This window comes from Oryza glaberrima, chromosome 3, assembly GCF_000147395.1.
Source record: "Oryza glaberrima chromosome 3, OglaRS2, whole genome shotgun sequence".
NCBI classification, from domain to species: Eukaryota; Viridiplantae; Streptophyta; class Magnoliopsida; order Poales; family Poaceae; genus Oryza; species Oryza glaberrima.
In genome coordinates, this window is record NC_068328.1 from 5,902,555 (window position 1) to 5,914,312 (window position 11,758).

Sequence of the window (11,758 nt, forward strand, 5' to 3'; positions counted from 1 at the left end):
CCAATTCGCCCTCCGGATGTCGCAGCCGTTACATATCACCATCCCACCAGAGCTTCCTTCTCGCATGACCGGTAGAAAGACCTGGACGAATTTGTGCAGGTGCATGATACATCACACCGCCTGTCGTCCTAAGGACGATGTGAGTTGTGACAGAGAGAGACAGTACGCCGGCCCGCCACTGGCCATTACTAAGAGCATGCTTAGGGAGCTTTTAACTACTACAATTTCTCTCAGAATCAGAAACTCCTTTAAACAGTTGAGCTTTTGGTTCAGATTCTGAGAAGTTATAGTTGTAAAATTTAGAAAATAAACTAGAAACTAGACAATCGAGTTTTTCCATATTGTCAAAAACTGACTATCAATCAGTTGTTTCTCAGTTTTTTAAGCTTCTCAAAACAAGCAATGAGGCTAAACAAGCATGTTGATTGGTGAACCGAGAACGATGGGCCGTGTATACAGGACCACGATTTGCACTGGGTTAGTCAGGTAGAAAGACCCTCCTGGGTCTGGTGGTTAGCAGTACAGGTGGTGGACCTATCAAGGAATTTCTGGTTAGATTTGCATGAATATCCTTTATATTTGGAACAAAGGTAGTAATAAAGGGGTGTTAAATTCAGGGCGTAAAGTTTTGATATGTCACATCGGATATTATATACGGTGTCGTATGTGGTGTTCGAGTACTAATAAAAAAACTAATTACAGAATCCGTCAGTAAATCGCGAGATGAATTTATTAAGCCTAATTAATCTGTCATTAATAAATGTTTACTGTAGCAACATATTATCAAATCATGTGGCAATTAGGCTTAAAAAAATTGTCTCGCAAATTAGTTGCAATCTGTGCAATTAGTTATTTTTAGCATATATTTAATACTTCATGTAGTGTTCAAACGTTCGATGTAACAGGATGAAAAATTTTGGAGTGGGATCTAAATAAACCCTAACGCTGAGTTCTTATCTCTATTTATCCAACTCACCTCCCTCGTTTTTCGCGTGCACACTTTTCAAATGGCTAAACAGTGTGTTTTTTGCAAAAACTTTATATACGAAAGTTATTTTTTTAAAAAAAAATCATATTAATCCATTTTTTAAATTTATTTTAGCTAATACTTAATTAATCATGCGCTACACGTTGCTCTGTTTTACGTGTTAGGGAGGGAGGGTTCGTTTTTTGCAAAAACTTTATATATGAAAGTTACTTTGAAAATCATATTAATCCATTTTTAAAATTTATTTTAGCTAATACTCCCCTATCTACTTTTGATAGTCATATTTTATCTTGGCACACAGACCAAGGATAAGTAATTTTACTTATCATCTATTTAAACATGCTATTAGTCATTCATTGTAAATAAGCGATTCATTAATATTTAAATTTCTCGATACCCATATAGTCAATCTTGTGTGGAAGAATGGAGAGTCACACATTAAATCCGAGAAAGTTATTAAGATGATAGGTTGTTGGATTGAAATATACCTATCAAAAATAAATTTTTTAGATTTGAAAATATTCCTATCAAAAGTAGATGGAGGGAGTACTTAATTAATCATGCGCTACATGTTGCTCCGTTTTGCATGCTAGGGAAGTGAGGGTTCCCAAACACAGCCTTAAAGTATCTTTAGAGTTCTTTTTCCTTTCTACTCTTTGCATTTTCTCTCCTAGAGTCTCTTACAAGGGATAACTTATCCTCTCTCTCCTAATTACTTCTTTTCTCCATCTCATCATCTAAGTTTATATACTACTCCCTTCGTCCCATAATATAAGGGATTTTAAATTTTTGCTTGCACTGTTTGACCACTCGTCTTATTCAAAAAAATTTTGGAATTTTTTTGACTTACTTTATTATCCAAAGTACTTTAAGCACAATTTTTCGTTTTTTATATTTGCACAAATTTTTTTTAATAAGACGAGTGATCAAACAGTGCAAGCAAAAGCTAAAAATCTCTTATATTATGGGACGGAGGGAGTACCATTTTAGGATTTGTGCTTAGAAGCTTATGTTATATTAGTACTTTTGTAACAAATATGATGAACACTTACGTTTGTCACTCGCCGTTGCTACTACATCTGAATGTAACAAATATGATGAACAGAGAACTCAGGGAAGGATATACAGGAAAGCGATCAACACTGGGTTTAAGCCAGGTAGAACCTTTTGGAGTTAGGGCCTGTTCATTTTAATACCATTTTCAACCTTACTAAGTTTTGATAAAGTTGCTAAAAGAATAGCTACATTTAGTTTGCTGTCAAAATTTGATAACTATATAAGAAATCTTGCCAAAATTTTGACAAATTACCAAAATTTTAGCAACTATGCCAAAATTTTAGCAATGCTAAAATTTGGTAAGGTTTTTTTTAGCATCAAAGTGAACAGGCCCTTATATTTCACAAGCAACGGATTAGATACCTTTAGTTTTCTACTCTAGTGTTATACAAAGTGGAATACTCGAGTTCCGAACAGCCGGTAACATTGATTTATTCTATACACGCGACACACATTTTTTGTACAGAGATGACATTGGCACTCTTTATGTTTACATGTAAAAAGTCCGGCAAACAAGCTACTGAACCAAGTAACCATCATGACACGGTCGAACCACATATGCACGAACTACGGCACCGGATGATACGAGTCATACAACTACATTTTTTTTAGATAATGGAGTCATACAACTACATGCGACGATATGCAATTTCTCAAGGATGCAGCTTCTTCGGGATAGTAGCCACGTCAAGCGTACTGCCATACATCTTGGCGAGAGCCTGTCCGCACCAGCCATGGCCATCGTCTAGCGTTGGCATCCTCACCTCAATGAACGGTGGAACAGCCTGGCCCTGAGGCTTGACGACGCCGGCGAATACCCTGAGGACATTGCCAGCGTCGATGTCCATGCAGACATTGATTTCGACGGTGCCCTTTGCTGCTGCTGGAATACCGGTGATCTTGAAGTATCCCAATAGATGGTTGTCTTCAGCCTGATTCCCTTCGCCTTCATAGACGGCAATGAGAGCTTCGGTCTGATTGTCGTGGGTTGTGGTAAAGAGCATGTCCCTTCTCGCAGGAACAGCAGTGTTCCTTGGAATGATTGCGGCGAAGTTACCGCCGTCAGCACGAATTCCAAGGTTCATTGGAGTTGCCTGAATTGTCAACAGATCCAGGCTCCCTGAAGGGTCAGATACTCCTGAGGCAATGGCTCCTTCCAAAGCAGCCCCTGAAACTGCAGCTTCAAGTGGGTCTATACCACTGTAAGAGTCGTCCTTCTTGCATAAGCCAAGGACAACGCTTCTGATTTTAGGAATTCTGGAACATCCTCCAACCAATATCACATCATTGATGTCCTCTGGTGTTAACTTTGCATCAGCCAGGCATTGCTTGATGATCCCTTCACATTTCTCAAAAATAGACTGATTCACCTTTTCAAATTCTCCACGGTCCAAGATCTTTGACACTTTGTGGCCACCCCCCAAATCTACATTGATCTCCACATGCTCCTGCGTAGCCAGTTTGTGAATTGCATCCTGAGTTGCCATCCGGAGTAAGCCAATTGACTTGATTCTGTCCATTGTTTGACCAGCATATAGACTATCAAAATCAGGCATGAGATGGCGCATGACATTCTGAAGGATATCCTCTCCACCAACAGTGCTTCCTGAAAGTGCTCTTATCTGAGAAACACCTCCAGCAGTGGCAGCCACAGCAGCATCACAGTAGCCAGCACCCATGTTAAATATCAGAGCAATTTTCTCAATGCCACTTCCCATATTGTCATGTAGCAATTGCTGCTGCTGTTGGGCATACAAAAGTGCGATAGCGGTTGGCTCTGGCATGAGCCGTAACACATGCAGCCCAGCCATCGCACATGCTCTCTCAATCCTGGTCTGTTGAAACCGACTGAATGCAACTGGAATGGTAAGAACAGCATTCCTCACCGGATGTTTGAGATGCATCTCTACCAAGGCCTTCAATTCAAGGAGAAAGATGGCAAGAACTTCTTCAGGAGTGGTAGACCGCCACATATTGTTCACCAGTGCTGCAATGAATGGTCTCACCCCAATACCCAATGTCTGCACAAGAAAAGGAAGGCTCTTGCTAGCTTGAACCACTTCATCTGTGTCCATTCTCCCAATCAAACGTTTCATGTTAAATATGGCACTTCCTGACAAAATATCTCTTTCCTCATGTCCATGTTCCCGGGTTGCTCCTCCTGTAACTCCTGCTGAAAGGCTGTCATCTTTGAACATCACATATGACCTCATCCCTTTCTGGTTGCGAGTGTTTTTGAGGAGATCAACCTGATGGCCAGTCCAAACGGCAACACTACAATTTGAGGTCCCAATGTCGATTCCAATAGCAACATCAGGAAACGACATCTGCGACTTATCTTCCCCAGTGGTTTCACTGTCAGATGCCACAGTGTATAATTGTTCAGTCATCCTGCAAACAATGCAGCGTCAGTATTGTGTACCTAACATTCTTCTTGTTCTAAAAAGGGAAAAAGATATGGTTAATCCAAACTATGCCCACCATTTGAATTAGTAGTTTTAAGGCCAAGGGTTTATGATAGTACTATTTTATTGCATTTGCAAAATGTAACATAAAAGTGTAAGCCAATACATAAGGCAAAAAAACAAGCAAGAAAACAGAATTCCAATGACACTCGATGAAACGGTGTGAAATCCTAGCAAACCAAACATGTCCATGACTCAGAAATGACCTATTCGAGCCATTTAAAGGAGCTACCCATGAAACTATTTCAAAATAAGCAATCCATTCAAGTGATATTTTCTGAATCCTAACAGTATTTCCTTTTCTTTTTTCAGGAGTCCTGACAGTACTTGTACATTTCACATACAGATAAAAAGAAATTCCTTTTTTTTTTCTGGCTCTGTCCTCATCCATGCATATCGGACTCACTTGATGCACCCGCGAAGGCAGCTTGAATTATAGATAACCAATTCGCGTATTTGAAACAAGTAACTTGTCTTGCAGTACAGTTGTATATAGTGGTCTCAACTCATGTAACTAGATGACACTATCCTGGATCGACCAAGGAATAAGATTGCTAAAAACCAATGAACCAAGTAATGAGTTGAGTTCTCTGCGACAAGACAAACTTAGGACTTAGTAGGTCACGTACTTCGATTCCACTGATTATGCCAATTTCATGCCTTGCCGGGGTTCAGGAATTTCTCCAACCTCTAGCACTGACAACAACACATCCAACATCAACGGGATAGGATTAAATGTCGGGATTTTCCAGTAGTAACACCTAGCTACTAGCTAGCAGACAATCGCATCGCATCGCATTAGGCTTCCATCAAGAGAAAGTATTCAGCGATCACAACAGGTTCACAGATCCGGGCTTACAGTTACAGCACTACGACGGGGAACAAACCGAAGCAGGTAAAGAAAACAAGGCAAGCGCAGGGTGTGCGGAGATACCTCGCCACTCGATCGTGCGACGCAGATGGCCACGAAATCCGGGACTCTCCGGGGCGGCGGTTGCTGGGAGGGAGTGCGGGCGAAGACGAAGCTTGGGGAGGCGAAGGGTGGTGGGAGCGAGCAGCTGGACTGGAGCCTTGAAGAAGGCGGAGGAAGAAAGAAAGCCGCGCCGGAGTTTTCCGGAGAGGACGGGAGGCGGCACGCGGCGCGCACGCCGACAGTGCGGAGCCGGGCTCCCGAAGCGTCGGGAAGCGGCGAGACGCCGCTGGAGAAGAAGCGTGGCTTCCGTGGGCCTGGAAATGCAGCGGAGATCTAGGCCCAGTGCACACGGCCCGGATACTAGACCAAATTTCGTATAGAAATAGGCCCATATGTTTTGGGAGGTACTTGGGGTTGGGCCGAACCCACGAACGCTCCGGGCTGTAAAAGTCCGACTAGTTCAGATAGCGTGCTGGGCTGTAAAAGTACTCCATCTGTCATCGTGCCGTGCAGATGCACGTTCGAAAGTGATGCTCCTGAGCTATTCGATGGCAGGGAAACTAATCTCGAGCGATTAACGCAATGATGATTAATTAAATATTAGTACATATAATATGTAATATGCTCGGACTTTGGCACATCTGAAAGGAAAGAATGGCTTAATATTTTAGAACGTTCAACCTTCCTTTCAAACATGGAGATTTTTTTTTTTCAAAGAAGTTCTTCTGCATATGTGCAGAATGAAAGATCCTTTAAAACAAACTGTTTTTAATTGGTTACAAACCTTATAGTCTTCCTATGTGACCCTCATGTAACTCTGTAATCTTGTAAATATTTTCTTTCTTTATAAAATTATACTGCTAGACAAAACCCTGGCAGTATTTCTGATAAAAAAAATATGCTCGGACTTGGATTTAACGTCGTTTTCTGTAATATGGCATGTTCTGTAGTTTGTGTTACTCTCTTTGTCCCCTAATATAAGGGATTTTGACAATTTTTCTCGCGCTGTTTTATCATTCGTCTTATTTAAAAAAATTAAAATTATTATTTATTTTTTTTACTTACTTTATTATCCAAAGTACTTTAAGCACAACTTTTTGTTTTTTATATTTGCATAAATTTTTTGAATAGGACGAGTGGTCAAACAATGCAATCAAAATATTAAAATCCCTTATATTATGGGACGGAGACAGTAGATACTATTATGTAATATTATATAATAGTTTAGAAATTTGTTACGTATTTGACTAGGTCTTCCTTGTAACTAACCCTGCCTTCCAACCTATATAAGGATATAATCATAACTCGATTGTATACATACCTAGCGGATTCAATCACCGAAACAGGACTAGAGTATTATTTCTTATCAAGAATGGTTGAATGTATTTAAACCTTGTCCCTTTTACTCATCCTCCTTAGATCTCGTACTATACGCTTTTTTTTATCGTTGATCTAGAAAACCGACAACGGGTTTATTTGAGTCTTTTTAATAAAATCCTACCGTCCTACATAGAACTTTACTTCAAACACACACCTTTTATAAGTTTAAAAAAGTGTGCTGATGATAATCAAGGGATTAGCTCATCCTAACAGAAAAAAAATAACGGGGCCTAACCTAACGCTTACACTAACAGCATCTGGGACACATTAAGCTCGTGAGAATTCTTAAGGATGTTTTAGTTTAGTGTTGTTTTGGTTTGATGTCAAATTTTGCTCCACTAAACTATTGGTATTTTAAATAGTGATTTAGAAAGGTTTGGACTGCTGCCAAAAGTTACCAATACATATATAAATTGTAAAAAACTTATCCGAGTTTTAGCACTATAATATATTAAGTACTTTGAATAGTAATACGGTAATATTTGGTTAGCTGTCAAAATATGCCAATCAGCCATATAATATGCTAAAATATTGGTTTTGGTATTATTAATATTTTGATACGATAGTAAACCAAAACAATCCTACATCATATAGTACAACGGACACCTTGTCAAAATAATCTAGCCTAAGTTGTTAGCCCACAAAATGATGACCACATCTTAGGCAAAATTTTACTGGCAAATTTTAGTAAAATTGTGAGCAAATATATCGCTAGTGGGTCTAAGAGTGAAAAATCCGTGGCACATTACAATTGTGGGAACAAACAAGCGTTTCATAAAATGTGACAAAGTTTCATAAACTGTCATAGGCTATCAAACAACCCAGTTGGACATAATTAGGAGGGAGATGGAGATGTGCCCCATAATCACTTTTTTTTTTTGAACGACTCGCACGAGACGGTGCGAAGTTCTATTGATAGAGCAGGAAAAAATTATAAGATTAAAACCCTGTAGGGTCGTAACCAGGAAAAAGGAAAAATATACCACCACCCACACACCGACATCGCCAACACACAAGCCAAGGAGAAGACTAGCACCGGACCGGCCGCCGCTAAGCGTGACCGACCGCCACTAGACCAACAAAGAGACCCAGACAAGATCGCCCCCTAGGGGATGCCAAAACGACGTCTTCAAGAAGAGAAGCGAGGGAAAAGCCGCCGCCGTCCGTCCGTCGGGACTCAAAAGAGCCAAGACTGGGTTTTCGCCGGACAAACACCCTTGAGGGGTGAGACAGCACGACAACGCCCTTAGGAGGGGGAATGAACCATCGTTGTCGGTCCGGCCAAGGCCGGACTGAGTTTTCAGCCGCCGCTCACCACCTGCAAATCCACGACTGACGCACCGATGCCCTATGTCACGCCTAGAAATTCATGAACCAGAATTTCTAAGCTGAATGTGTATTAAACTCCTGTCCAGGACCAGCCAGGGTACACAAACGACAATTGTTGACATACGGATCCACGTCTTACAAAAATATAAAAGATTACAAATGCAGCGAAAAAGGTAAAAGCGAGCTAAGCCTGAAGACTTGACTCCTGCAGCGGGCGATTCCATTCCACAGGCAACCCTTGACGGCAGCGACGAAACCAACCTCTTCAAGACATCTCCAACTGAGAAGAACTTCAACTCTGATGTGGGGGAAAAGAGCAAGACTGAGTACTACCCACTGTACTCAGCAAGCCATACCGGAAGAGGAGGTATGATGCAGGATATAACCAAAGGAGGCTACGAGGTTCATTTGCATAAAGCAGGCATTTAAAACCAGTAGTTGAAAACAGTAAAAACAGTTGTAGTAATTAAGCAATATCAACCAGTCACTGTCCAACGCTACACCACGTTGCAACAGGCCCAACCAACCACCTGAACTACACCAGTTCATTAAGCTAAACTAGGGGTGAGACTAATCACGGTGAATCTGGTCGACCGCCCATAACCGCGGGCACGGCTATTCGAATAGTTTTACTCTGATCAGAGGTGTACAACTGAACCCACAAGACACAGCCCCACGACACGTTCCCGTGCGCCGACATGCCACCACGACATACCGGAAAGAGGCCATGACAGGACCCTTCGCATAACCCTCTCTAACCGATCGCACCACACCTTAGGGTTCGCCCCCGTCCCCAGCAGGCAACGGGCAGCCCCCCTTTCGTGCCGCGGTGAATCCGGAAGCCAATCAACCGGACACCCCGGCCGACCCAACTCCATCACGCCCACCCTCGCCTGGGTACGTCGGCTAGAGAAAAGCTACACTACAAGCCCAGCCGTTGCCCACGCTGGCTTGTGGTAAGTACGATAAGTTCTTTCAGGGCATCCCGCGAACCGGTCCTTAATCGCCATGGGCACGACTAGCAAAACCATGCACCCACAGCCCACCATGTAGTGTATTTTAATTAACCAACACCATTGCGGTGGCACTAATCCAAAGCTATTGCCGATAATCAAAGTCTATGCTTTAATGTGATCCCCTTTTGTGCACTAGTTGAACTAAGCATGGCTAAGCATCTCCTAAACCAACATCTAGTCATTTTAATACCCAAGTTATCAATGGCGTAAGGGAAACAACATATAGCTGAGTAATAGGACCCATCCCACATGATATTGTAAAACAATGCAATATTTAATAGAAATGCGGGACATTTGTAAATTGGGTACAATATGATCAATTGTAATGTATGACTTGCCTTGCTCTCGCACTGATGGAACCACAGCAACGTCTTCGAGAAACCGCGAATCGACGAAATGGGCGAAATCTACACGACAAACAAAGCACACAAGCAAAACATGATATAAGACTACTGAAACAGGAAACAAAACCATTTTTAATGGATTCTATACATTTTTATGAATTTACTGAGACTTGAATGGACTTAATCGGAGCTCGGATGAATTAGTTATGATTTTTAGAAGATTATCTGTGTTTTTACTAATAAAGAAAAATCCTTAATGTATTTATTGCGCAATAATTCATCCCAGGGCTGACGTCAGCAAGGGGTGGGGCGGCGCTGACATGCGGGCCCCACTGGTCAGCGGCTCAAGGGGGAGGGAGGGGTACTGGCAGGCGGGGCCCACTGGGCGGCGGCTCATGGGGGAAGGAGGAAGGCGGCCTGGCTCGGCTCGGCTTCAAGCCGGCCGGCCGGTTAAGGCGAGGACGGCGGCGGCCGGCGACGCGGGCGACGGTGCATCGCGGCGACGCGCATGCGAGGAGCGGCGGCGCACGCGGGAGGAAGAGAGAGGGAGTTCTCACCGGGGTTCGGCCGGCGCGGGAGGAGACGATGGCAAACGGCGACGGTGAGCGACCGGAGGGCGACGGCGAACGGCGGCCGAGCTCCGGGACACCCTAAGAGAGGAAGTGTGAGAGGTTAGAGGGAGAGAGGGTGTCCACGACGAGCGAGAGCCATGGCCGACGGCGGCGGCTATGGTGGTACTCACCGGCGCGCGGGGAGAAGCGGGCCCCGACGGCGGGATTGGATGGGGATGCGGCGGCCGGGGTAGCTTTGGCGGCGGCGGATTGGCTCGGCGGTGGCTCCAGCGGCGGCGAGCGGCGGCCGGAGGAGTGGAAAAGGCGGCGGCGGCGGGTGTAGCGGCGCGGGAGTGATAGAGGGCACATGAGGGAGCGGTGGAAAGAGGAAAAGGTGGAGGGGAGTGGAGGGATGGTTTATATGGGGTCGGGAGGGGCGGACGAGGCCGGGAGGCGGCCGGATTTCTCGCCGACGTGGGGAATGAAGAGAGAGAGAGAGAGAGATATTCAAATTCGAATCCCTCCGTTGCAGGGTGCACGCGCGAGTGGGAGGAGTGGGGATGGTGGGCGGCGACGTGGGCGCGAGGCGCGGAGTGGGGCGCGGAAGGCGGGGGAGGCGGGCGGCGTGGGCGGCTCGGCGGTTGCCGGCTTGGGGAGCGGCGGCGGGAGGTGGAAGAAGGGGCCGACAGGTGGGCCCCACCTGTCGGTGACCCGGAGGGGTTAGGGAGGAGGGAGGAGCTGGCTTGGGCCGGCCCAGCCGAGGGAAGGCCGGCGCGGGAGGCGAATGGACTGGGCCGACGGCCCAAGAAGAGAGGAAAAAGGAGGAAAAAGAAAAAGAAAAAGAAGAAAGGATTTTTCTAGGGATTTAATATTGCCCTTTGCTCATTTTAATTGGTTAAAATTATTTCCAAGGCTCTGAAAATTCTACTAAAAATCCTGTTAGCATATTTTGACATGTAGAATCCAAGAAAAAATCCACATGTCGATTCCGATTATTATTTGCATTTATTAATTACGGATTCATCTCTAAGTTAAATTAAACAATTTCTTCGGACGATTTATTTTATGAATTTAGAGCAAGGGAGGGGAACTTCAGGGCGTGACACCCTACCACCACACAAGCTCTGCCGACCTGTGGAACCCCTGCACCGCCGTCCCCCGCTGGCCAGCCTTCGAGCGCCGAAGATCGCGCCACACCCACCGGCAGCTCCTCCTCACACCTAGGTCGCCTCCTCCATCGCCGGCCGCGCCTCTCGCGCCAAGCCGGCCTTCTCCACCGGACGTGCCTCTCGCGCCAATCCGGCCTCCCTCCATCTGCCGCGCCTCTTGGCCAAGCCGGCCTCCATCTCCGCCGCCCGCGCCTCTCGCGCCGAGCCGACCTCCGCTGCCATCGGCTACGCCTCTCTGCGCCAAGCCGGTCTCCGACCCTCCACCAAACGATGCCATGCCGGCCAAATGTAGCCGTTTCCCACTCCCTCGGCTAGCCATCTGAGGCCGTCATGCCTCCGGTGACCGCAATTACGGCCACCACCACCACAGTCGCTGCTGTTGAACGCCTAGCCACCTCGCCGTCGCCATCCTCACCGCGCACCTCCACTTGCTGCCACCAGCGACCCGCATCCGCCGACATCGCCAGCGCCTCCACAGTCACAGCCGCCGCAAATCGGCCGCTGTCACCGCTGCCACTGACGCCAGCCACTGACGCCAGCCACTGCA

The 11,758-nt window shown here is 45.4% G+C and overlaps 1 protein-coding gene and 1 long non-coding RNA gene across 2 annotated transcripts; both read right to left on the minus strand.

Annotated features, from left to right (window-relative positions):
* Nucleotides 1–2,369: 2,369 nt before the first annotated feature.
* Nucleotides 2,370–5,693, minus strand: LOC127769048 (heat shock 70 kDa protein 8). The gene is made up of 2 exons (XM_052294751.1): nt 5,444–5,693; nt 2,370–4,435 (listed from the first exon to the last, which is right to left on the minus strand). Exon 2 carries the CDS (start codon nt 4,432–4,434, stop codon nt 2,698–2,700), a length of 1,737 nt encoding a protein of 578 aa, XP_052150711.1. The 5' UTR covers nt 4,435; nt 5,444–5,693; the 3' UTR covers nt 2,370–2,697.
* Nucleotides 5,694–9,484: 3,791 nt separating this feature from the next.
* On the minus strand, nt 9,485–10,363 carry LOC127769071 (uncharacterized). Its single transcript, XR_008016650.1, has 3 exons — nt 10,234–10,363; nt 10,049–10,141; nt 9,485–9,554 (listed from the first exon to the last, which is right to left on the minus strand). It is a non-coding gene; the product is annotated as an uncharacterized LOC127769071 (long non-coding RNA).
* Between the last annotated feature and the right edge of the window lie 1,395 nt (nt 10,364–11,758).

What these genes read in the sequence shown, in the direction of transcription:
- LOC127769048 (XM_052294751.1), bottom strand. Translation starts at nt 4,434, where the DNA reads ATGACTGAACAATTATACACTGTGGCATCTGACAGTGAAACCACTGGG.